The sequence below is a fragment of the Trachurus japonicus genome, chromosome 8 (genome assembly GCF_045865225.1).
Source record: "Trachurus japonicus isolate A0001 chromosome 8, Traja_1.0".
Lineage (NCBI taxonomy): Eukaryota > Metazoa > Chordata > Actinopteri > Carangiformes > Carangidae > Trachurus > Trachurus japonicus.
The window spans coordinates 18,407,484-18,435,134 of NC_140914.1; the positions used below are offsets into that span (position 1 = coordinate 18,407,484).

Here is a 27,651-nt window from a genome sequence, read left to right on the forward strand (position 1 = left end):
GTACAAGATAATTAGAAGTTCATTTGCATTTATTTTCATATTAAACAGTGTAATTATAAACATTTCATTCAATTACACTAAGCATGATCAATATGAAGTAAAAATATTTTTAAAATCTACAAGTTTAAAGGACAGAATGAATTCACATCCGCTTCTGTGTCTTAATTTAACTGCTCTTTAGCCAATGACTGTGATATGTTCCTCTGATCAACTCAGCTTTAAGTTACAAAATGAAACCTCATACCTATAACTCAGTTAGATTATTTCCCCATTTACAGACAAAGAAAAAAAATATATAAACATTTATATACATCAGTACAGTTCAACATTAAGTTACATTTCTCAAATGTGCAAGATTAAGCAAAAAAAAAAAAAAAAAGTATACTGTAGTCAAATAAAACGAGATTTTCCTTAAATAAATGTTCAAGTTTAACTGAAGCACAGGCTGCTGGTTTTTAAACAGAGGTTAACATTGTCTAAGATACAGTGCCTTCTGTGTGGGGTCGGGGGAGATGGACATATCTACTACAGGTGGAGTATAGCTGTTTGAGTCATTAAAAAGGAAAGAACCATAGTCACTGTATAAGCTACAGTTTTAAATAACCGATTTATAGCTGTACATGGAAACCTTGGGGGAGGGGAGGCATATCTTCATCCATAACCATTTGTATTATGCTTTTTATACAGAGACCAATCCTGACACACACATCCCCAACCGACCCTGTACAGCCACAGAAACCATGAATGCCCTGCAAATGATACACAAACGCTCCAAATTTCAACTGGATTCCTAAAAGGGGTTCTTTTAGGAGTAAAAAAAGTACAACAAAAAGGCAAATAACTCTGGTCATGACACTGAAGTTGATAAAGCAGCAGTGTTTTTTTTTGTTCTAGTAGTGATTTTTCTTTTTTTAAATGAAGCTTCAAGTCCCTGCACATTACTGAAGAAACGCCACCTCGTTCACCGGCTCGTCCTGTGAACTCCGACGCAAGCTTCAACCAATTTAGTGAAATTCATTGCACATTTGTTTACAAAGAGCTCGACACAATTTCTTCATTCATGACAATTAAAAATAAAATCTCCCGCCTTTTTACACAGTCTCACTTCACGTGTGATTCGTAATCTTTTTTTCCTTTCTTTTTTCTGTAGTGATAGCAAAATGGAGGAGTGCAGCTGTCTTTACAGCATCATCCGACCCGGTGACGAGCAGCATAGACAAAATCCATCCAAGCCGCACGTCTCAGAGCATTAAAATGAAGCGTTACAACATAAATAACTTGCTTAAGCTTTTCCTCAAAATTGTCTTTCATTTAATCCTCATCTTCGAGGATTAATCGGACAATTTTTGTCTAATAATACCCACAGTTCTTACTGAGATGTCTCAAAAATATGAAACTTACTGTAAACGCTCCTTTTAAATATAAATAAAGGAGCATACAGTGTGTCGCTTCTGTAGATGAGGGATTGTTTGCTATTCAGTCATCCTATGCATGGATGGTGCTTCCTAAACTTCAACCCTTGTTTTTCAAAAATGCTGCTACAGAAGGATATTACACACAGTACCTCTCCAGTTTGGAGACTGTGACTACACCCAATGAAAGGTTACGAAAAAAAAATCCCTCTTCCAAAAAAATAAAAAGGCAACCACTGAAATAATCGCACAACATGAAGGAGCAAAAATGATCTATGTTACAGAGAAAGCTTGGATCTTCAGTTTTAGGTCTGCTGAAATCAGAGAGCTTATTTCTATTTGGCTGTAGTGATAAGTTTGCCAGCCCAGTGTGTCCATCAATTCAGAACACAAAGTATTGTTGTTTTTTTTTCTTTTTTGGTGATGCAAAAGTCCTGGAGGAGTGCACTTAGACACACAAGAAAAAGACGCAGCCAAACACTTTGAATGCGCTTGATGAGTCTTTAAAGCAAACATTTAGAAGCTAGGCCCGTCGTTCTCTTTTGTTTAGTTTCTTTTTTTTTTCTCCCAAAGTGGAATTGCACGTAACTGAAATCACACATACTGATGTAGCTGGAGAGGTGATGTGGCTCAGACTGGGACTGGGCTTTGTCTGTTTGATTTGCTGAAAGTCAGTTTACAGCCTTTGTTTCCATGGCCGACATCTATGACGAACAGTTCTGCCTGAGAGAAGCATCCACGGTTTTCCCCCACAAGCCGTGTCATTTGTCCTTGTTCAGCCGTTCTCCACCCCCCCCCCCGAAAAAAAAGTGCCAGTATACGCTCAATTCTTAACAGTGTGATGATAAATGGTCCCTTCATTTATCACACTAGTCTTTTTCTCCGTCCTCACTGCTTCCTGAAATGGAAAAAAGGGAATAACAAAGTTTAAACGCATGAACAACTGAAGGATTTTACACAACCTTGACTATTTCATGTTATTTTAAAATCTAATGACCATGAAACATGTACAATCCAACAAGAAAATAATGATGAGATGAAGATTGCAATGAAAGAGAAGCATTGAGAATTAAACATATGATCAGGTCACACTTTCTGGTTAGAGAATTTGGTTTGTTATTTGTTTAGCTTAGTTCTGCCCAAACCTACCCCACCTCCAATGCTTACTAATTAATATGTATGATCTCATGTTGTTACCATCAGATTCTCAGGCAGCCAGCAGAAACTTCAGCTAAGCTAAGCAGCTTCATATTTATTTGTTATCTTATTCAAAAAGGTGCTCCAAAAAGTATATTTCCCAAAGATGTCAATGAATTTGGTGTGACGCTATGCCCAACTGACCTCCTTGTTCGATGTCGGAGTCGGTAAGATGCGTCAGGGAGAAGCTAGCGATGTTGGCAGGTGAGATGGAGAAACGGGAGTAGTTTGAGGAGGTGGACCAGCTGGGCTCCAGCACACGCCCGGTCGCAGGGGGCGGAGAGATGAAGCGAGACGCTGCAGACGAGGACGTGGCCTTCGATACTAGGTCTTTGTTGCTCTTGGGTAGAAAAGCAGGCGCAGGGGAGGAGAAGTCATCGTCCCACTCGAAGCCGCCACCTGCAGGGATTCGGTAAAACAAGGCGTTGAGTACTTTATTTGTCAGAATCTCTCCTGAAATTTTTCTTGCATCCAAACAAAAAACATTACAAAAATATAACACCAAACAAACATCAGACAAAATGTCACATAAGACAAAGACATTAGAATTATAAGCGTAGCATCAAAGTGGCTGCAGCGCCTCCAAGTCCCTACACTAACAGCTATTCATGGATGGACCATTTTTTTCAGCAGCTGCGTACGTTTGGTGGGTTTCGGTTTTACCTTCTTCATCTGTGGAGCTTTCGGAGTTGGTGAACCGGTTCAGGTAGCTGGCAGTGGACACCGGGCTGCTGAACTCTGGTACCTGACTGTTTGAGCCCGAGGAGTGGTCGCCCAGCTCTTTAGTGGGAGTCTCCTGAAAAGCGATGTGTGGAAAATGTTATTAGCGTGACCACACAAACAAGTTTTACTTATTGCAAAGAGAAAGTTCTGAGTTGTCTAATACTTCACCTGGTCGAACAGGTAGACGGTGACATCGTCGAAGAAGGACACGGCTCTTCTGGAGTTATCGGCGTTGGTCCTCGCAGCGAACGGGGAAGACGCCGCCTCGATGTTCAGCGTGGTGGGTTTCAACAAGCTCCTCAGGTTCTTTGAACTGCTGTCGTCTGAGATGATGAGCGGCACCGCGTGCACGGTCTCGTCCTCGCTCTCCGAGCTGGAGCTGTGCAGCTGATACGCGCGGATGTCGTCGTCAGAGTCGTCGCTGTTCTCGTCCTCCTCGTCGGCGTCGACGCCGTCCTCCTGCGCGTCTAAACCCGAGCCGTCCCGCCTCCCCAGGTAACGCCCCTCCATGTCCGACTCTTTGATCTTATGGCCGTCGCTGGCGTAGGTTCTGGTTAGTTTAGCGTGAGCTGTGATCTCTGGTGCTGGTTTTACTGAGGCAGCAGAGGGAGGTGGAGTTGATGTCTCTGGATCTTCTGGCGAGGCTGGCTGATCTGGAGATGTTACGTCTTTGAAAATCTCGACCTTTTCTCCATCTTCATCGTGGCTGTTGGTCGCATCCTGCTCATATTTCTCTGCGACACCTGAACCTGCCTCCAGGATCCTGCCCCCACTATCGGTGCTAGATGTTTCTCCGACCTCTTCTTGTGCTTCAGCAGCTTCAGAAGTCTTCTGCTGAGATAATAAGGAATCTACTGGTTCATCATCTCTCTCCTCATGCTCCTCCTCCAGCAGCGGACCGCCGTGGGGGGCTCGGACCCTGTCAGTTGAGTTCCTCAGCCACGTCACCTCCACAGGACCTGCAGCCGTCTCTTCTGACTTCTTCTCCGGTTCCGATTCGTTGTCTGAGAAGTAGGCAGAGTCTCTGTAATTACTGCCCATGAACGATTCCTCGGCAGGAATTGCGCGATCCGGCTCCTGGCTCTCGCTGGGCTCCTCGTCGTGCTGAGTGTCCAGCACACCCTCCGCTTCAGAAATGATGATTTCCGGTGGAACTAGATTTGATGAGGTTGTGGACGCCTCCGTCTCCGCCTCTTCTTTGGCATCATTCGTGCCATTTTTTACAGGGGACTGCTCTTGGACGTTAGGCTGAAAGTTCCACTCGGGAGACTCCAGGTTCTCCGTCTCATACCCGCTGTCTGATATTTTGTACGGAGGCTGGAGTTTGTGTTTCGCAGTTTGACCGTTCAGATCTTCTCCTTGTTCCCCAAGCCTGTGGATATCGAGGGAGTCTAGAGAGTCCGGCGTCTCTGCTGAATTATCTACGGTTGGGAGAGTCGTGGACATGCTGTCTTCCAGTAGGCTGTCCTGGCTGATCTGGTCCAAAGACGGCCCGGAGACCAACAGAGAAGATCTAACAAGAGGTTTTCCATTGGTATCTATAAAGGACTCTTCGTGGTCAGACTGAGTGGTTTCCAGGTCTATATCCGTATCCTCAATGAGTTCACTCAACAGATCGTTGCTGGTTAGGTCTTCATTGTGTCCGCTGTCGGAGGACACAGCTTGGACTTGCAGGTTTTCAGCCGTTGCGCTTTCTGTGGCCTGATCATCGTCCTTTGAGGTTCCAAGGTGGTCTTCAAGGCTGGGAATTTTGGCATCTGTGCACAATGAGTCTGTCGTGGCATTTTCAGAGAACTCGGGGGTGTAGCCATCAGTTTGACTAATGATTACCTCAAACCTCTCTGAGGCAGAGTCAAAACTAGAGTTTATACCTTTGTCTGAGGATTGCAGCAGACCGAGGTCTTCGGTGGAAGAACTGTTTCTAACTGGCAGCTGGTTGCTTGTGTCGTCGTCTGCGACCACTGTAATGGAAGGCACCAGTGTGTCGTTTTCTACCAGAGACGGACTTAACTCCCCCAAAGTGGTGCTTGGAGAGTCTAAAAGGTTCTGTCTTGGAGATGTGCTACTTGCTGCAGGTTTTAAATAAGTGTCCGCTGTGTTAAAGCTGCCTAAAGTCTCAAGTTTGTCCCAAGAGCTCATTTTGAATCTCTCCTCTGGTTCGTGGGCTAAGCCGGGTGAAAGGAAATTCTGCTGCGGACTTGAGAAAAAAGATCCTTCTTTCATCAGGTTCTGTTCTCTAAGAAACAAATAGTTGTCGGCTAGCTTTTCAGTGTTGAGAAGCCTCATCACGCCGGGGTCCTCCGCCTCCACCTTTGCAGGATCCACCAGGTGACTGGCTTCTGAACAAGCCCCTAAAAAAGACTCCCCGTAGCGTTTATCCTCACCGGCTTCCTGAAGGGTCAGAGGTGCACCTTCGTGGAAAGGGTTCCCGTTGCGCTCTGGAAGCTCCATGAAACTCTCTCTCCAGGAAGGCGAGTCGTCCTGCTTGGGCCCTCCCTCTGTGAAAATGTTGGTGTGGTATGGGCTGTCATTTTCAAGAGATGACCAGATGTGACTGTCGGGTAAGTAGGAATCCTTGGAGTCGATGCTTTGGTGGAAAAAGTCGGCATCGGTGCTGGACTCATCCAGACGGACATCTTGGAGAACAACAAAGTCTTGTCGGCCTGTACTGAAGTCCATGTCTTGCCCTCTACCCCTGTCCATCCCGACAGCGCTCTCCCCTTGCTCTTCTAGTTGTATGTAATATTCATTTCCATTCGATGGCTTTTGTGCATCAAACACAGGTACAATCCCTGGTATTCCCGAAGGAGTGTTACCACTTTCAGCGCCCGCTGCTCTGGCTGCAGGATCGGGGAAATGAGCTTGGATGTCAGCGCTGGAAACAGGAAAGAACATGCTGTGGTAGTTCAGCGTCGTGTCCATGCCGGAGCGGCTATGGCTGCCTTCATAGTGGTCATGCTTAGCTGCCTCCCAAACATACTCGAAGCTGAGACCTTTGCTCGTTTCAGTGACGGTAAGAACTTCATCGATCTCTTGTCGTAGGGCGTCGTCGGCAAACTGTTCCAGGATGGGGAAAGAGGAGTGGCTAACGGTGGTCTGTCGTGTGGAGGGGTTAGGCTTGAGAGCGTCCCAGCGTTGCTCAAAATCTTCTTCAATGTCTTTCTGGCCTTGCATGCGCAGATAGATGAGCAAACGGTGCACTTCCTCCGCTGTAGCTCGCTTATCTGGTGACAGCCAGCAGAACTGGAGGACTTCATACCTGCAGTTACGAGCAAAACAGACATTTCTTTTTCAAATAAGATTTATATTTTAATGGCTAAGTACTTTTGTTCAAATTTAGTTTCAAACTCTTTGCATGTGTCCCATTTTTTTAAGGGCACACTCACCATCTGTCAGAATACGGCAGCTCAAGCTGTGGCTTAAATAGTTTGACTTGTTGCTCTTTGATCACATGATTGAGAACCTCTCGGTCAGACAGATGTGGGTACGGCTGGGCGGCGTTCTCGAAGAGTTCCCACAATGTCACCCCCAAGGCCCTATGCAGGACAGAGCACAAAATAGCAGTTGGAATTTACTGCAGGACAAGAGGCGAGTTGTTACGAGTATCCAAGGTCAAGAAAACAGTAGTTTTAAAATAAACAACATGATAAATAATGCAGCTACAATAAGTATTTACATGAGGATCATCACATTTATACAAAGGCAAATCTAGTTTTTGTAACCAGAACTACCTTACGTAACTGGGTAATTTATGAGCGGCCGATATGTCTTCAAGTCAGGAAGGGGCAGTAAACTGTTCAATGTGGACAGATGCTTCGATGGTGCAGCGTCAGTGTCTTTTTCTAACCCTGTGGACATCGGCCCGATTGTGATTTACAAGTTCTGGTGTGAGCAGGGAGCACTTGTTTCTCAGCAATGACGCAAGACGTGTACGACACGGAGCGCCTTATTATTATGATACTTTATGTCATGACATAATTCAGGCTGGGCATCAATTATACCATAATATTCAATCAGGCAATATAACTTAATGGATTTTAAAACTTAAAATAGGAATGTTAAACTGCAATATCTTTACTTCTCTCTCAGAGGAGTGTCATCTTGAAATGGATCTGGATTAAATTTGGGTTCACCCACGGTCGTTATGAGATATGGATTTCTAAAAATGTTGTCTACTGTCAGTGTCAGAGTCATGAACCTACCACACATTGCTGGGCTTGGTCTGCTCCATAGTAATCACACCCCCATGGCGCTCGCCCACCAGCTCAGGAGCCAACCAGCGAAGGGGAGCAAACACGTCATCCTCTGTGATGATGAAATCCTCCTATAGCAGAAAATAAAAACACGGTCAGGTTTTTCTTGTGCATTTTTCTAAGAGACGCTGGAACTGACTGTACAAATGTCAGCTTGTTATTGCTCAAACAGGAGAAATATAGCAGCGTACTAGCTCTCAATGAAGCACTGCACTCTCACTTTGCCTCTCCCTTTCTTTACAGAAATAGATTTACTGGATGACCTTATCTTAGGAGTATTAAATTCAGACAGCCAAACTGTCAGATCAGCAGTATTTAAAGAATGCTGCAGACAAACCGCCTGACGACATATGCAGCATATCAAGTTACAACCAGATGATGTTAATGCTTCCATGAAATATGCAATTGATCAAAGACAAACATCTGCACAACCTATGGTGTGTTTTCTGTCATGTCTGCAGCTGGTTGCACAAAGCCAGATTTGAACTGTGACTAAACCTTAATAGCCAGACTTCAGCTGCACATCTTAAGCTCGTAAGCTTCATTAAGTAGAGTACTTCACAGCTATGGTAAGAAGGAAATTTAAGTTCCTCTTAATCTTTTGAAATACATCCACCCGTATTTTGGGAACATTTTTGGGCTTGTGCACAAAACCTGTTGTTTTTTCTATTTATATATATATATAAAATAAATAAAAAACACAGCTCACCTGCTTCAAACTGCTAAAATGTAAAACACAGCTGCTAAATATGTGGTTTTTAAAAGTGTGAATGAAGAGAGAAAAATTTTCCCTTATCGCTTTGTTGCAAACCACAAATTTTGAATATGTGTTTCTCTGTCGCTCCGAACACAGACTCTAGATGGCGCTCTTAATCTCAGTGGGAGCTGTGTCTTTGGGGCTATGTAGTGGGGGAAGGTGGGGTTAAGGTGGCAATGAGGGGGGGAGGCATTTCGTAACATGTTACGAGCTGGGGAGCTCACACAAAATTTCAAGTGTCTTTTTATTTGTCATTTGGAGCATTTGTTTGATGTATTCCTGTCTCTAGTGCCACAGTGTGAGGTAAATGTGTTGGAAATCAGTTTTTACTTTCACTGCCTAAAAAAAAAAATACAAAAGACTTCTGCTTATGTGCATCTCCTCAGCCCTAAAGTGTCTAATTGCTCATTTATATTTTTAAGAGTATAAATAAAAAATAGCCTTTGTCAACAGATCAGTCAGATCCATCTTTGCCAGAGCCTTAAAATAGAAAATAGTTGTCTCTATGAAGACAGCGTGTAAAACTGAACAGGGTCACGGCTTACTTTGTATCTGTAGGGTCCAATTCCATAGTCTCCCACTTTGACAGTAAGATCTGCAGTCAGGTAACAGTTCCTCAGAGCCAAATCACTGTGAGAGCATGGAGACAAACATGACATGTAGGAGTAGATTAGACACTCACGCACACACATTTACCAAATTGTTCAGCGATTATTGAGCTTGCGGGCAAGTTGAGGAGTTCAGGCTTGTATTAAAACGTTCAGCTTGTGTGTGTGTGTGTGTGTGCATGTGTCTGAAAAGAGAAGTTAATGCAAATACCAGTGTTAAGTGAACACAAATTAATCTTATCAACATCAAAAAGGAATTCACCATCTGCTCTTAACCTCAAAGGCTAAGATTACAGAGCAAGAATAGAGGACAGGGGAAACTGGCAGGGAGCATAAACGACTTTAATTACTACAGGAAATTGGCAGACGGGTTCATGCCACTGCTCTTCACCTTGCAACAGGACTCACACTGGGCCTATTCCTGACTCATGCATAAAGCAGGGTTGTTTTTGGAGGGAAACTATAAGATATGTAAACCCTTTGTGTGTCGCCCAGGAGACAGCATACGAGGCTACGAGGCTGTCCCTGCACATCAGGGCAGACATATGGTGGTTCATTCACACTGAACGAAGAAAACAGGCTTTGGTTTCTCGCTAGCCCTGCGGCGTTTCCCTGTGCACAGGTTCCAAGTAACTTTTGCCCGACTAATGACAAACACTGCTGACACCAGTGTTCTCGCATGCACATGTCCCAGCTACTGTCAGAGCCTCTGAAACCTCCGTAAGATGAATGGACATTTATTTTAAACTCCCCTGTCCCCCTGTCCTCTGCTGCTGACATATGGTAACAGAAAACAGGCCAACATGTTAAACCTTACAAGGCTTATACGTGACAAAACAGTGATTGAGATGAGACGTGTGTGTACAGTTTGGTGAGATGTCACATCAGTGATCAAGAAAAAACAAATAATCATGATACTGTGATCAAAACATTATGCTCTCAACCAGCAGTTGTTCACAGTCACCATCTTTCTTTTTTTTGCCAATAGATAAACCTCTTCTGATGTCCACTGTAAACCAATTAGTAGTACCTTTGCATCCCATAACTACAAATTAAATGTGTAAGATATTTAACACAAAACAATAATACATAAGCTCCTTTATATAGCGTAACAAGTAACAAGTGTTTGAGTTGGCCATATATTACCTAGTAGAGGTGAAACAATTGGCCAATTAATGATTCGTTATTGACATAAGTGATAGTTCATTTTTGATCATTATCATTTCAGTCATTTTACAATATTAATTGATGATTAAAATAACTGCAAGTTGCCTATTACATGTCGACTATGTGATGATAAATATGAAGATGTTTAAAGGGTTAAAGGACTCTTTGTCCCGTCAGTAATTTCCCCATAACAATTAACTTAATGGAAGAGATCAACACATTTGGCATGAGCCAAATCAGAGTATTAAAGTCAGGTGTAAATTGACAAATGTAACATGTATTTGCCACATTAAGTTAGTGCAACTGTGAATAAAACCCACTGGCCAATTTAGATTTGGTAATCTGTACCGCATCAACTGTACGTTGACGAGAGGGAAGTAACATGCCATCATTTGTTGTTTTGTTGGGCAGGGCGTCATTTGTCAGTAGGATAATGATGCTAAACGTCGGTGAACGCTCTGCCAGGCCTATTTTAAGATCAAGGATATGCACGAGCACAGACTGACATCATTTTTCCTCCACAGTCACCAGAATTCAACCCCAACGAACCAATGAAACTGGATACGAGCTCATGTTACTGGGAGCAGAACCAAGACTTTTAAAAGTGACAAGTACAACTCATGTTGATTTATAAAGTAATCTGGAATAGAAAACAACAATCTAAAACATATTCATTGCTTCATCATATTTCTTATTTATCATAATATTAAATCTGAAGAAAGCTTGCCAGCGCTATTGTCCCTGATCAATGCCTCCTTGGTTTCTGAATGAGAGTATTCTTACAGTGCAGCATATGTTTTGCTCTTCTGCAGCACTGTTCTCAACCTTGCAATGCAAAGCTGGAGTTTCAGCTTTGGATATCAGCCCACACAGCACTTGGCCTGGGGGTCCTGTGTCTGTGTTGCTGCAGCATCAACAACCTCTTATTCAGCTCTGCACTCGCTTTGTGAGTCTTTTTATTGTGTTTCAAAGTGCCAGAGAAATATATTTACCATTGTAAATTCATATTTTAAAATAAAGGTATCAGTTCAAATGAAATGAACTCACATGGAAGGAAGCTTGCAGGACTTCCTTTGAGTTGTAACAAGGATTAAAACACAACGCCCAATATGAGGCTATCCTTTTACAAGCAAAGTGCAGAATCATCATATCCTTCTGGCAGTGGACAGCTGACACTGTGGCAATGCATGGGAGCTGTGTAATTGGAGCCCTCTGAGCTTATTCTGAGCATGCAAAATAGAGCTGATGAGCTGCGCATCATATGTTGACCCCCCCCCACACCCTCCCCTGCCCAAGCCACACGTTTCCAACACCCCATGTATCCCGCTGGCTGCTAGTGGCCAGACATCCAGTGCTTGCTGGGGTAAAAATGAAAATGAAACAGAGCCTCGCTGCTTCACACACCATTTTTGGAGAACACTGGTTCTCCTGAGGCCAGTTGGAGAGTAAGCACTAAAGTAAAACTAACAGTTGACCCAAGTCTTTACAATCATAAGCATGAGCTTCATGACTGTTGACAGTTACAAGAAGACTTTATGTATCTATCACAGACAAACCATGTGTGGAAGAGAAATTAAAACATGGAGCAGGTTTTCCTTGATCCACACAAAAAGAAAAAAAAAATTAAAAGTAAGATATCTGCATGACAAATGGCTCAGTGATAAATATAAAGCATCTGTGAGCAACTAAATGCTGTAATCAAGACTGACTTGGTGTTCTGCTACGCCTGGCAGACTGAGCATTACCTCTCTTCACAAAAAGAAAAAACAGTCGTACGAAAAAGACAATGCTTCGTTTAGTGCTTTGAAAATCTGAACGTTTGCTTTAGTGTTGCATTTCTGAAGTGCTACCTGTGCAGGAAGTTGTGTTTGTGAAGGTGAGTGACACCGGCAGCAATTTCACAGGCCATCCTCTGGAGCTGCAGCAACTCAGCATTTCTGAACATCCAATCCTGCTGAGACAGATACGCCCGCAGGTCCCCCTGTAAACACATAGACACACACAAAGACAGACAACAACACAAAGATTCATTAGCTCAACAGTATCAAAGACGTACACATTTAATCTTACTTGTATTATAGCTGTTATTACAGCAGTTTAACAAGTGGTCCTATTTGAGTGCATTGTGCAGACGCCACCACACGGGGGCAGTAGGCTCTCCTGTTCCTGTCTCCTCAGCACTTCTCACTGCTGATGTGTGAGACGACCAAATAAGGGTAACGCTGCTTAATGGACCTCTATGCTGTGTCACAGTGATTTATAAATAAAAGAGTCCAGCTCAGGTCAGTGAAATGAACTGTGTCCGTGTCCGGTTGAGTTTCGGAACGGACGGGAGAAAAGCGCGACGGAGGCAGGACGAGGAACTGCGTTTATTGTGTAATTAACGCTAAAACACACACACACGGGGTTAGTGAGTCTCATGCTAGAATGTCGCATGTCAGCTCGCCAGTGTGACTGATCCGAGAGCTGTGAGAAGTTGATATAAGAAAGTCAATCTGGAACTAAGGGTTTATCTCTGTTAAAATCGCAGTAGTCTTCATAGCTGGAGTGAGTCCAGGGTCACGTAGACCAGCCGAGGGTCTCAGCTGTGCGCAGCTTCACAGTCCAGGGGCTGGGTGAGAATTTCTGCAGCAGACACCTGTGGTGATCATTCATCAATACATACAATGGTTGAGTAACTGCTTATACTCTACTTTGAGCCTCTCCTGATATTCCACTAAAAATATGTGTAAAGAGCAAAGCTATGACTTGAGGTAGTGGGCGTTTTATTGAGCAGCTTATTTAAATCTTCCCAAGTGTATGTGCACTTACGTTATGTGTGCTTTTAAGATCATGTTCACTACAGAGCCGAAGCAAAGAAGATCCCCGATTAGCCCGGCAGAACGGAGCTGCCCTGAGGAATTAGCCACTAAGAACATACTGTACACACACACACACACACACACACACACACACACACTGCAGTCACACAGGATATGAGGCACTTTCATGAAATATGTCAAGTCACATGCAGTTACTGTGCAGGCAAGTTTGTGTTTGTGTGTTTACTTTTCCCTGAGCTATCTTACTACAAGCAGCTTAGATCAGTCGTCTTATGTAAGCACTATTTGTTTGCTTTGGCCACATTCAATTTATACGCCATCACACAGACAAACACACACAGAAACAAAAAAGAAAAAAAGGATGAGTGAGCTCTGAGAAGAGTCTTCACAGAGGAGCTATATTCAATGTATGGTAAGTGATAGCGACACCCCTCTGCCTGTCTTTATTTGTGAAGGCTCCGCAGCAGGTGATTAGCTCTGGGTTCCAGTGGGAGGATCCGGTGCCGTTAATGAAACAACATCGACGGTGAAAGGCCAAAACAATTAGGCCTTGTGTCTGACATGTGAATAAGCGAGAATGTGCCAAGTTCCCAGTGCACAGATTCAGGTCTGGCTTAGACACCACATGATCAACTTATGTAAAAAAAAAAAATATTCAAGCTATTTTAAGTGGTTGTCATTCAAGCTGCTCATGGAAAAAGCTGGTTGTTTCCTATTTACTTTACATTAAACAGACCAAGGAGGCCATTCAGCCATATTTGTTGTTGTATGAGAGTGAATATGCATCACTGGAGCAAGTTTCTGAAGATGACAAAAGGACACCAGGAACAGAAGGGCAGCTTTTCCTTCAAGCTCAGTATGCTTAAGGACAAAGTGTCGTCAGTAATCTATAACTCAATGACCGCAATGACAATAACATCAGAGCACTTCAATCACACGGGGAGGATTGTTGCCTTAACAACCATAATAAATGAAGATCAACGGCTCTCAAAAGCCAGAAGTCAGCTGGCTTGTATCCGAGACCCTGAACCAGAGACGGGGTCTGACTAACGTCTTGGCCGGGCCCCAGGCAGGAGATCCATGCATTAGAGGCCGTCACTCACACTATGGTATGTGACATTCTGTGGCCCCTGCAACAGTTGCTTGATGTATTCTGATGTCTAAAATGCTTCGAGTCAGGGTTACCCTGCACGGGTGATACAGGACAGAAAAACCACCATCAATCACCAGGGCTGTCGGAGGGAACGTCACCGTCAATTGGTTTTTTGGGGATTCACCTCGTCCGCGGCGCAGCTGCAGTCTCACGTTTCATGTTTCGACATCGAGGGGATGATTGACATGCCACTTGTTTCTATGCAAACTACTTTTTATTTGGATGTTTTTAGTACAGGGCCATGTAACTGGGACAAAGAAAGACAACGGTTCCGCCCGGATGAAGGGCTTTGAACTCTTTATCCAGCGAGGGATCACCAACATAGACATCAGTCATTTGTGCTGCTCTCACACATTATCACCTTCAACAAACGGGACCTGCTCTTCGTCACGTCATCTTCCGTGACGACCCGTACGCACTTGTGATAAGTTATTCACCTTGACTCATTTCCATCTCCTGTCAAGAGCTGTTACTGGAGCTCGCTGGGAAAGACCACAATGCCAGGACACCGGCCAGGCTTGGGCGGCTGACAATACTCCTGCCCAACAAATATATGCAATGTCTGGCAGGACGAGCTGAACTGGATCCTGCTGGACACGTTATGATATTGGACAAAATGAGCAGCCAAGTTGTTACAAATATCTGTAGTAACTCTGCCCCCACTTTCCTGCAAATAAAGACTATTAAATATGCCTGAACATCCAAGGAGCACAAGTCAGAATGTGCAAACTGTGTACATTGGCTCACCTGCAACTAATACATATATATAATAACATGAAGTGTAGATTTAAAGCCACAGGCTGAATGTGATGATTCCTTCAAAAACAACTGTGAAGTCTAACTTTATGGCTCAGGTTTGTGCCAACTCGCTCGTGGTCACCATGATAAAGGGCATCAAGCAGTTCCTTCATGGACCAGTGCCCATCCTTTACACCCACACCCTCATACGCACAGTTACACACGCGCACACACAGTTACGCACAAGATCATTTGAAGCTGGGTCAGGTATAGATGAAAATAGCCTATGTGATCATTTCTGGGGTTGTAATAGTATTTTGAGGCTGTGGTTCACAGTTACCTTCTTACTACAGATCTACATGAACAAATTAAAACTTAAGCATTTTCAGTTGAAGAGTAGGTGTGCTTAATGACACACACACACACACACACACTACAGTCAGTCAACCATTAACAACCATAAAAGACAAGTGGCATGCGGAAACAGACAAGAAAAACAAAAAGAAGAAAACCAGGCAGTAACCTTTGGAAAAAAGTATGAATGATAACCGCGTGTAAAAAAAAAAAAAAAGAACCTTTAACACCCCATGATGATTATTTCAAGGGAATGCTAATAGTTATGGTGGTATCTATTATATTTGCGTGCTTAATGTGCAGTGTTTTCTATTTTCCGGCTGACTAAAATAAAGAAATTATTTAGGGCTCATGACACAAAAAGCTAGGGTTACACAACTACGAGGGCAGTATCTCTGATCGTAAAAGTTTATCCTATTAAGATAAATCAAGCAGACACGGAGGTGGGTGGATATTTTTAGGTTACATTTTTTTTTGGCCTCTTGCATTCTTCACCTTGCATTCAGCAGCCCATAGGTTTCTTTAGGAACAGCTTAGTTTACTTTACACTGAACTCGACAGTCTCCAACATACACAAGGTGCTACCCTTAAAAATGCACAAACACAGCAACTGGCGGGAGCTGACACCAGAGGAGCGTAAATGGAGCCTGTTGCTTTACTGGGAGAGGTGGGAATGTGAGAAGTCCCAGGCTTAGACAAGCTATGCGACTTGGGCAGGGAAGGGAGGGGGGAAGGGGGGAGCAGTGGGGCAGGGGGTGAGGGGTTGGGGAGGGGGCGGGGGGTAAAGGAGGGGAAGGGGGCTCCCTGCAGCCAGGGCCTGGCCCACCCAGAATAGATAAAGAGAAACGGTGCATAAATCAGCTGCCATGATGAAGTTTCAGCCGCTTCAATAAGTTAAGATGAAAGGAGGGGCTAATCTGGGATTGAGACAGTAAGCGTCCAGAGCAGAGAGTCAACAGGGCAGGTCAGCTATGCATTCAGGCCGGACAGTACTTGAGGGGGTCTTGCCCTATGAATCTGGGAGCTTAACAGAATGACAAGAGCCAGTTCTCAGATTTCTCAATTAATGAAAATAAAAAATGAAGTGAGGAAGTTCTGAAATACCATGTTGTAAATAAACCACCTCTGAATCACTGGACACTAGTGTATTAAACCTCTTTGTTAAACGGAGGAAAACCTGAACAGTGTTTCAAAATACAGTTGGAGATATCACACCTAACACGCAGCTGTCAATTTTTGTACAAAGGGGTAACTGAACTATTATACACATGAGGCCACTTCTTGTGCATTAACAGCTGGTTGTTGGTATGTTTTGCTTCCAAATCACATTTAGTGGAATTAAGTGATCACTCACCATTTCACAGTACTCAAAGATGAGTAGGAAGGGAATGGCTTCAACACACTGCCCGAGGCACTGCAGGATGTTTGGATGCTGCAGCACTCTGTGATCACAAAACAACATGAAGCCCAAGGTTTAACAAAAAAATAAAAAAAAATAAATACATTTCAGACTTGCAAGGAGATGAGGTCTGATGCAGTGTGTTAGAGGAAAGGTAGAGGGTGCTGCTAACTTTACAGTGATGTAATGGGAGCTATTTTTACATATACTGTGTGCATGCCACACTATGCCAGTAACTGAGGTAACTCTAAAATAGCATCATAAATCAATCAAATATTTTGTAATTGAACAAAAGGTCCGCTGATTAGAAACAGCTAAAAAAAACAAACAGATGAAACAAGATTGGGATGCATGTACCTGTATGGATCCCCCTGCTGCAGGAAGTCATTTTGCTCCTTGGCACTTGCATTAGCTTTTAACTCTTTCACCACCACTCTGGTCCCACCTGGGTCAGTGTAGATTTCACTCAGAAGGACCTGTTAATTGACACATAATGACACTTTCATCTCAACAGTGTTGTATGGACAAAACCCATATAACATTTATCTCTCCAGGTACATTTGATCTTTTTCTTTTTTAAAGAGGTCAACTGCAAAGTGAAATGGCAACAGATTTGAAAAATAGGGCAAAATTGGGTATTCCACCGGACGGGTTGAGGATTATTTAAAGACCATGTATATTTAAGTAACCTTAAAGAGAGCTGCAGATTAAGCATTAAAAAGAGGGAGGAAGAATATGCGCATAAGCCTCGACATAAATGCAGCCTCTGATACAGATGGAGCAAGAACCCATCTGAAGCTTTCTGATTCAAAGCCGTATTGAATTAACCTACTGAAGGAAACCTTACGCTATCTTAAAAACATTTTCTGACCTGTGAATTAAAAGATAAAATCTTACCTGGCCAAACCAGCCATTTCCAATCTCCTGGATATAACTCAGATTGTGACGTGCCACCTGGAAGTTTGTGGATCCCTCTGTGAAACCAACCAGAAAACAAGTTTCACTTGCAGTTTCAGAATCGTGTCATTAGGTGCGTTTCCATTACCCCTTGAAATGCGCAAAACCTAAATATCGAAATTAAAAACTGGTAATGGAAACACCTACATTTCGAAAAAAACTCTCAAATATCACCAAAAAGTTTTTGCGCTCTCATGAGGTGGTTTTTGAGACGTATCGATACAAACGTGTATCGCAAAAGTGTAATGGAAACACTTTTTTCGCTTTTCTACACGTCATCGGCGTCACCGGAGTTGTGTGTGTGTGTCCACGCGCTGTGTTGGTTTATGTAACTTGAGGGGACAAATGAACCACATGTTTATTGTCATGCATTGCTGACCTGGGCATTGTTTCTCATTAAATTAGAAAAACCTTTCCTATCCCCTTTTCCGTGCATGGTTGAAGGAGATTGGCTCGCATCCACGCTCCCACTCCCTCCTGCGCCGAAATGTCACCTTAAGTCACATAAACCAGTACGGGTGTGTGGACACCACCACCTATATTGTTGTCAGCGCTGGTGTTTAAAAGGCTCCGTTCTTTCTGCAGTCAAGTTAAAGCGCACATCCGCCGTGTTGGTAAACAAATAATCCCTCTATATCAACGGAGGCAACCATGCTTGAGCAGCTTGGGTTGGAGGTGGTGTGAGTGTGGGCCAGCGGGGGACAGGGGAGGGGGCATTAGAGCTTCAGCACGGTACAACTGGCCCGTGTGAGTGCGTCCTTATTTGTGGCCGCTGCCAGCGCCACACGGGCTTTGCCTTTCAGCAATCAAGCGCTGTTTTTGTCTTTGTTAAAAACAATAACAGCAACAGCTGTCGGCAGCTGAGATCGCTGTGCCGTCACCACAGAAACGCAAGACGCATTACGGCTCATTCGCAAAATACCTTTCAATGGAAACACCCGCAAATAGCAATTGCACTTTTTCGAAGTTTCAGAAATATCGCTTTTATTTTGCGAAAATCTGTAATGGAAACGCAGCTACTGGTGATTTGACTTTGATCCAACATCTATGACGTCTGAATGTGCACAAGTCCAGAAGTGATCGATGTACGTATCCAATGTGTTTTGACACTGTGAGTCCGTGTGTGCATGTGTCTGACCTGTGATGCGGGCAGGAGGTTGGAGGTGTGGGGGTCCGGGCAGGGCCACGGGGGACACAGCCAGGGTGTAGACCTCAGCTGGGGACTGCATAGAAGGCGTGTCTTCGGCTGGCGGGGTGAAGTCGATTTCATCATCAAAGTGGTCCTCAAACTCCTGTGTGTGAAAGGACAGTGTGAGTGGGGAGGTCACTTATATAAATTCATACACGTCGGGTCAGTCCCAACCCGCCGCCACTCTCGATTCACCAGGTGCAGGCTGCACGGGAGCAGGTGGAGCCACCCGTCTCCTCGGACTCTTACCTTGAAGTTGATCTCCCTTTCCTTGCAGCAGGTCACACAGTTGATGAGCAACACCACCAAGGCCACGAGCGCCGTCAGCGACACCACCAGGGACAGGCAGAGAGACGCAGACACCGGGTCTCCTGTGCCTCCACCTGACAGAAGAACAACAGGCAAAAGCTATGCTGAATCATTCACATTCATAGCTGTGCTTCGAAATGCATTTAGAAGAGAGGGATAACTGACAGCGCCGCTACGTTACAAGCATAAGAAATAATGGTGTTTGACAGAAATACAGCGCACTGTGGCTGGCTGGGTGTGCTGGCTCTTTTTTTTTTACTAAATCCACCCACAACAAAAAGGTATGTTCAGGCTTGACAACAAAAATACCCCGCAAACTGCTCTTTGCAGTTAAACTTCTTGAGCTTTATTCTTCTCTTTCGCTGCAGTGGGAAGAGGCGTCAACGCTGAGCAACACACACAGCAATTCTGACGGGTTAAAAAACTGATTTTTTTTTTTTTTTTTGCAAAGCACAATGGTGATTCTTCCAGCCCCAGAAAAGCCCAGACTCAATCCCTCATCATCAGCCATTCAGACAGACAGTTGTGGGGGTTTCCACTTGCTGATGAGCAGCTGATGATGCAGCAGCGGTGACAGAAGGTGTGTGGGTCTGCGCCGGTGACGATGCTGCTGGCCCAGCAGTTCGAGTGTCAGGGCTGACGCCGGCAGCCTTGCAACCCGCCCACTGTGCTGCCCAGCTGCTGCTTTACTCGGTGGCTACACTGATGCCAGGCGAAAGCTTCCTATTTCTCTGAAAGCGGTTTTCAATTCAGTGCAAAATCTTTTTCTTTTTTTCTGCTCCTGAGACTGAGACTGAGACTGAGACTAAACAGGCCTTGGTACTGCAGTATATTAAAGATCAGTGCTACTATAGAAGGTGAAAATGAACACCATATGTGACGTGATTGACTGTGAAGCCATACACAAATCTCATCCCTTTGTTGACTGTAGTTGTGCACCTGTCACCCTGCTCCTTCACCACATGTCCGCCTTGTTTTCTCATCTCCTAAACGTCCCTGCTTTTTTTTTTTTACTGCTCATTTGAAAAGGTATGACTACTGGTGGTGACTGCATCCCTCATCATCATCAGTGTGAGCGAAGAGTCACATGAGATTTAAGTCAACCCCTCCCCCCCCAGTTGCAGCTTGAATTTTCTCTCGCAGATATCACTTGTGTTCTCACGGGGAGACCTGCTGTGCTGACGCTCACGTTTACATTGTAATTACCCCTTTGTTGTATCATAACATATTGTAATAAAATGCGAACCATAATCTCAGGGCATCGCATTGTATCCCAACATGGCCATGATGTGTGCGAGTACGCTGGAGTGTGTGTGCCGAGAGAACAGCGAGAGTTTGTGAGAGACACTCCTCCCCGTTCTCCCTCCTGTGTTTATTCTGTCTCCCACTGGTCGTAGCTTGTCAGGTACATCCTGCCTGCTAGAGGGGGGAACCAACACCTACCGAGTCTCCTTCTGCTTCAGGGACACATGAAAGCAGGTGCTGAATACATCCAGACTACAAACCTGCTTCTCGGTGTCTCATGTTCTCACATCAGCACATGAAGGAGATTCGGGTACGACAGCAACACAAACAGTTCCAGCACTTTGGAATAAATGTGTCTGTGATGTCTTGCACAGGCTAGTTGACTAGTCGACTTTACTGCTCAACAATGACGTTTTGATCTTGACGTCGACTAGTCGCTGATCACGTCGTGATTTCGGCAGCACAAGAGGAGAGCCGCTTGAAACAACAGCTCAGTGCGCTGAATTAAATTAGTCCGTCACCATAATTGATTTAAATTGTATTCTATTGCTGAATGCACGGCCTTGGTAAACTTGGTTATTCATTTTATTCTAGGTGAGAGGGTGTCCAAAGTGAGGACGTGGATGATCGTGAGGGAGAGCCAGTAGTGGTGCAGTGGATCAGTGTTGATCCGTGATCGCTCTCCACGGATCGGCACGCAACTGTTCCACGGATCGTTGATGAAAAAAAAAAAGTTGTGCGTATAGTGTGTTAACACTAGCACACCACAGCAGCCGAATAAGGAGGCAATTAAAAAAACTAATAAAAAACTCTGCTCATATAGGCAGCTTTACGTCGCGCACAACAACAAGCAACAACAACAACAACAACAACCAACCAAAAAGGATCTAAAAACAAAAACTGTCCCTGAAACTGACAACAGACAATAGGTATAGTATTTTCTTTTGCACTTATATATATGAGTGTACTGTATGTTACAAAACTGATTTACAACTTGTTGTTTACATAGCCACCTGCTGTTCTGTACTAATTTATGTGCATGAGCCGTCTGTCATTGAATACAGATTGTTGCAAAGCGTTTCCCTCCTCCTGTGATTTATTCATTACAGGAAAAATATGAATGATGTCATCAGCGACTAGTCGATGTCGACTCGACCATCATAACATTAGAGTCGACTTTAAAAAATCTGAAGTCATGCAACCCCTATGTCTATCTATAACAAACATCTAAATTTAAAAGTGCATAATTATTTTCCTCTTTGATTTGGTCTTCCAACATTAAACTGGTCTTTTTCAACTTCCTGAATAACCTGGGCTAGTGAGGATTTCATACACAGAGCTTTTCCAAATGGTGCAGTATGCTTACTAGTGGTGGACACGATTTTGTCCTGCTGTGTTTAAATCCTTTCTGTCCCCAAACCTCTTTTGATCATTTTATTTTATACTAAAATAAAACCTATCCCATAAATGCACACGTCGTCACCATTAAGCTTCATTGCTATTTTGGTTGTTGGGGGGATTTTTCAAGCATAAAATTGTGATCTGCTGTGCTCAGTGCAGCAGTATAACAATAACTGTTATCCTTAACTGCTCTCCATTCAATACCCATTAACTCTGACAGCACTGAGAACAAAGGTTTTAACTGCCGACACTAAGCAGAGAAACTGGGGTGAATGGGGTACTTATAAGATTATATATAATTTGCAAACAAAAAGCTGAAGGTGAAAAGACAAACAGATTTAACAGATTTACTACCGTTTTGGCAAATCACTGTGAATGAAACTTCTTGGGCTGATGCTGTGCCAACCGTGGCCGAAGCGTGGCCTCAGCACCAAAGGTCTGAAATGCAGAACGGACTTAATTAACCTGGCAGCAAGTCCTAACCCTCACCCCCCCAAAAATGTTCTTGAATAAAATATCCTCTCAAAATAAACCCGTGCGTGATAAGATCTCACAGAGACCGAAAAGCGTCTCAACGGCCAACATGAGCGGTGATACCACTACCGGTCAGGCCTGGTCACACGCAGCAGTTGTCTGTCCAGACAGTGCAGGCGATAAGGCGGGTGATGATGAGATGAGCAGCAATCACTTAAACTCCCTGCGGAGCATTAGATATCCAAAGTGTCAGCCGTGATTGAGATTCATTTCTTCTCTGCCACCAGATGCCGAGCCATCGCTGACAGAAATAGAAGGGATTGCTTAATCTGCTCTCTTTACTTAGAATCAAAACAAAATGATTCCACACGCTCTTAACAAACGTCTGCATGCTTTGAGTTTTCATGGCTGCACTGAAAACCGTTAAAATACAGAAAATCCACATCAAAGCGTGAATTTTGCTCAACTGAAGGCGCCACGGACAACTGGGCCTTAAGGGAAACTAAATAGAGATACACTTTGATACAAACTGTGAATACCTGATATTTCAACCATTACTAACTAATGGTCTTCACTCTGGGATGCTTTTGCACACGCTTCTCCTCTGTGCTGAAGACTGCAACAGAGAAACTGACTGCAGTGAAATATTGATGAGAAGAGGAATTAAAGATTAAGCTGGTCTGTCGTCAGGACCCAGGACCAGTGGATGTAGCTCTAAATGGAGCCGTGTACTTACATCTGTTAAATTAAAGTGTTTCCTACCTTGCAATTTATCAGACATCACCAGGGAGATGAAGGGGCCTTTGAAGGTTGTATACTATATAAGGAACAGGACGCCAACTAACATAACGTCATAGCCTGACTGAATCACTGTAACGAGCATCAATCAAAACCATGTGAGGGCACAAGATTTGAATAAGTGTTTGAATAATCATTTCTCTTCACTGGGGAAGCCACCACATACACATCATTACTGCACATTTTGGCAGCATAAGAAATGGAAATGTGGGATGGAGGGAACAGCACAGAGATTAAATGGTGTCTGTCTGCTGGTATAAAAAAAAGAGGGTCATACTGGGTAAACAATGACGACAACAAAAAAAAAGTCAGGAGAGCCGGACACAGTACTGGCCACGCTCTCACTGCACAATTTAAATTTTTCATGACCTTTTCATGAAAGTGTTTTTCTCAACCAAAGGAAAAACAGACACAAGGAAAAAGGAAAAGCTCATGAATAAGGGACAAACTGGGTGATGCTGGAATATGGACAACGCAAAAAATAAACAACCCCTCACTGTTTTGTGCCATCCAGCGAAGACCACTGATAGTGATAGTCATTGGCAGAGGCTCAGCATGCAGACTGCCCCTAAATGGGGGCATTTTGCCCCTAAAATTTGAGACAGTGCAAGTAAAATTTCCATCTACTTGCACATGTGTAACCAGTAAATTTGCTGTTTTATTTTTGACACTGGTGAAACATGGAAGTGGCAACTGAAAGAATCTGGTATCTGTCATTACAGGTGTCAGGCAAATGTGTGTGAGAGTCATGAATGAAAAGGAAATGTGAATATTTGCTTTCCAAGTCAATTTGTTGTATGTGCCCCTAAATTTTCTGGTTGCGCTCATGAAATTTCAAGTTAAGCCACTGTGCTCCTAGTAAAAAAAGTTCATCTGGAGCCCTGGCATGTGTTTGTAAACCAGAAGTTGGTCTAAATCTGCATAGGGACACTGTCCACCACTTTTATGCTAAAGTGCATCAGGTGAAATCAGTAGCAGGTGCTCCATGGTTTAGGGCAATCGCTGTAAACCTCCTTAAAAGTGAGCAAACAACAACAAGTACACACTTTTACTGTACTGCTCCCATAAGACAAATCCAGGTCACCATGGGAAAACCCCTAACTGGGGTCTCTTCCATGTGGCACAGAGGAAAGGCTGAAAAAAGAAATGAGGGGCCGCCTCACCCGAACCACATTTCAATCGGATGAGGACATTATCAGACTGATACCACTGGCAAGAATCCCTCCCATCATGAAACCAAGAGGAGGTAATGATAAACCAGACTGTATAGCCTTGTAACGGTCAGCTCCAAAATATGTTTGGGCTAGTTTCAGCTACATTTACAACTTACTAAACCCTACCTATCAGCAGCAGCGGCAGTCATTCAGAGGCCGTTACAACCCACGTCAATCTTAATTTCACAAGCGTCTGGTGAAAAACATTTAGCTGCAAGCGGCTTTTTGATACAAACCCCTGTCTGCTTGAGCGGAGCAGCAGGGATCCCGGCGGAGCAGGACTCCCAGAGAGGCTGCAGCAGTAGTCATATCGGAAAAAAAACAGGAGCTGGGTCACGGCAGCTCTACATGAGATCAGTTCTCCTCACTTAGGCCTTATCTGAGTCATGGGTTCATATTATGACTTGGCAGGCCCCTCCAAATGACTCAACTGGTTTTTGGGACCAATACGGCAGGGAGCTGCCAGGTCTTATTTCGGTTCCACTGCATATTTCAGTAGGCATTCATGCAGAGGAGGAGCTGACCCATTTTTTGCAGATTTTAACCCACCAGTGTGCACAACAGTGGATGTCTGCGCTTTGGGTTACGTACAGGATGAAGGACGGGCACGGTCTGGCTCACACGTTTTGATTCGGATGAGATTTGGCTGCCTGCTGTGACAGGGAGCACCGAGCCTCATCGATCAAACTTGGAGCACACACACCTGAAGCAGCCAATGCTTCTGGCTGCCTTTGTAAGGATCCAAATATTTATGTAATTTTCAATTACAAATCACAACTGTTCCACTTAAATGACGAGCCAACATCTGAATTCATAATGCAAAACCTCCTTTGTGTTGGTTTAGCGCCAAAGCGTGCAAGCGTATAGTGATCGGCTCTGGCTGGAGACTTTGCCCTCTTGACAGCAAAACAAAGCATAAGCTGGTGTGTAATAGCAACATCCCCTATGGCTGGAGGTGGTAGACACTGATTATCAAGCAAGTTAGCAGAAGGTTAAGGTCAACGTCCACTGTGACTAACAGGCGAGGCATACCGCTATCACCTGGCTGTTAACTACAGTTCAAACAATGGCATTTCAAGTAAAGCTGACCTATCTACCTTTGCCTGTGTTTGATATGTGCAAACACAACACATTCCACTTAAAACTGGTTTTTAAAGAGACTAGCTCAGTTCCTGTCCTATACATGTGATCTCAGCAATAAAGCATGATCAAAAACAAAACATTAAATCAGTGAATCAGTTTGTTTCTTGTTTCTATGTCTTTTATGTGCATACTGTGGAGTGCTCTGATAGTTTTATGCCTTGTTGTCTTGGAGAGGCCGAAGACAAATTTCCACTACGGTGGACAATAAAGTCTTTCTATCTAAACAGTCAAGCACTACTATACCACACCTGTACACACTGCGAAATGAATACTGACGAAGTGGAGTGATGGATAGGCTGCAAGCAATAAAAGCATAAAAATCATGCTCATCTTGCAACATGACTTTCTTGCATGATGTATTATGATTAAGCAAACTACAATTGTGAATCATTGACTGGTCCTGATAAGACTGGAATTTGTAATGGTTACACATTACTGACCACAATTACAACATATGCACCTCTGCACCTACAGTATTCACTTCCCACAAGGAAGCAGGTTACACCAAGAGAGGCCGTAGTGACTGAGCATCTTGCTCTGAGCATCCATTCCCTTTCAGGGTGATGCATCCACAGCATCAGGGCAGCAATTGATTATTTTTCAGAATTATTTGTTTTCAAAAGAGACTCATCTACCCACTTTTATTGCTGCTATTTTTAAATCAGTCAAAAATGTACTACAAGATCTTTAAATAGCCATTTTTTGTTCCCTTAATAAAAATATCTGAGTAACACTGGTGTGAATAAAGGGAAACACGAGATGCTGCAACCTTCAAATGCTTAACTTGATTAATGATAACCAACATAGCTATGTATTTATTTTGTGTTCATCCACTTCTGCTCACACAACACGCATCCCAGGTAAAACCACTGGAATTGAACTGATAAGTTCCTCCTGTTTGTGTAAGGGTTGGTTAATCAACAAATTAAGTGTTTTTGATTACACTGCCTTTTACTTAAATGGCAAACACAGTTTTCTTATATGACTAATCCTTTCTGCGTCCTAAAATAAACAAATGATCACAACCCTGACAGGAACAGTGATCTGTGATGACACTATCATCATCAAAGAGGTTCACTTCAGAGCGCAAAGAAACAGTGTTTCCATGCTGGTAGGCAAACGTCCATCCTATTGTCCTATAAACTTGATTTTATGTCAAAGTGTGGACCAAACCTACTGAAAGGTTGACGTGCCTGAACCTGCAGTTACAATGGGCTGTATTACATTAACTAAGACAAGTTACTCCTGTCTGGAAAGTGACATGTCCGAGTTAAAGATCAATCACAATGAAACTAGATGAGGTTAATAAATGTTTACTGAGCCTGTTACAGAGATGTTTATTCTTCCCAGTTTGCTATCAGCTGAATCGTGACGATGACATGTTGTTACCTGTCATTATAACCATTGATAAGAATATAACCAGTCAATTTAAACAAAAAACCAGGACTGCCATGGTGTTAACTGTTCGTGACCACATGAATAACCAATAACAGTCAGTTACTACAAGTGTCCATTCATGTAGTCTTTGGTTTGCAGGGGATACAGACAGGTTGTTGTGTTGTTAGCTTTTAGCTGCTGATTAGCAGCCAGGAGATATTAGCTGACAGAAACATCTGCTAGGATTAGCAGCTGGACAGACAGCGGTTTCAATGAGTGAGTAAACAATCGCTTAGCTGTGTGTGGGCTTGCAGTCAGCTGTCTCACCTGATTTATGAGGATAGTGAAGAGGGGCACCTTCAGACAGCCAAAACGCCGACAGAAAAATCCCACTGGCCAGCAACAAAACACATCCATGGCGGCTCTCCATCCTCCTAGCTTAGCTAACTAAATGTTAGCTAACTGGTATCGTCGTCCTAAACGAAAAATGGCTGATTTGGTGCCAAATAAAGTGGTTTAATCATTGATTATAATGAGTTTAACGTCAGTGTAGGCTACATAAATAAGCATATTTTCTGTTTGTTTGGCGACTTGCTGTTAGCCAGCTAACTAGCTTCAGCTAGCATGTTAATGCTAACAGTTTCCGCTGACGACAGCAAACACCGTTACCAAATGTAGTGTTCCGGTGTCCATAGAGACGAAGGGAGCGATCATCTTCCACCACCTGTCATCTATGTGTGCGCCCTAATGTTGTTTAAAAAGCATAGCTAATGGAAATCATCCAGTTACCCTGACTATAACCGTACACCTCTCCTCCGAAGCGCCATGTTCCTGTACAACGTCACATCGCTGAACGGGGCGTAGAGCTCCTAATGATTGACAAGAGGCTGGGCCAATCAGAACGAAGAATTTCTTCGCGTTCAACACGCACAGCCAATCGGATTCGACCTGTCCCATCAGT

The 27,651-nt window shown here is 43.7% G+C and overlaps 1 protein-coding gene across 1 annotated transcript; it reads right to left on the minus strand.

Moving 5' to 3' along the window:
- Positions 1-11: 11 nt before the first annotated feature.
- lmtk2 (lemur tyrosine kinase 2) lies at positions 12-27,538 on the minus strand. Its single transcript, XM_085784377.1, has 15 exons — positions 27,360-27,538; positions 27,018-27,181; positions 18,979-19,112; positions 18,679-18,832; positions 17,481-17,557; positions 16,941-17,059; positions 16,539-16,626; positions 11,968-12,098; positions 8,888-8,972; positions 7,535-7,656; positions 6,719-6,868; positions 3,501-6,591; positions 3,273-3,405; positions 2,754-3,008; positions 12-2,310 (listed from the first exon to the last, which is right to left on the minus strand). Exons 2-15 carry the CDS (start codon positions 27,118-27,120, stop codon positions 2,282-2,284), a joined length of 4,671 nt encoding a protein of 1,556 aa, XP_085640503.1. The 5' UTR covers positions 27,121-27,181; positions 27,360-27,538; the 3' UTR covers positions 12-2,281.
- Positions 27,539-27,651: the final 113 nt, after the last annotated feature.

Coding starts and splice junctions, on each gene's coding strand:
- lmtk2 (XM_085784377.1), bottom strand. CDS start 27,120: ATGGAGAGCCGCCATGGATGTGTTTTGTTGCTGGCCAGTGGGATTTTT. Junction 16,627..16,940: donor CAGCAGGGGGATCCATACAG/GTACATGCATCC, acceptor TTGTGATCACAG/AGTGCTGCAGCATCCAAACA. Junction 6,869..7,534: donor ACCAAGCCCAGCAATGTGTG/GTAGGTTCATGA, acceptor TGTCCTGCATAG/GGCCTTGGGGGTGACATTGT.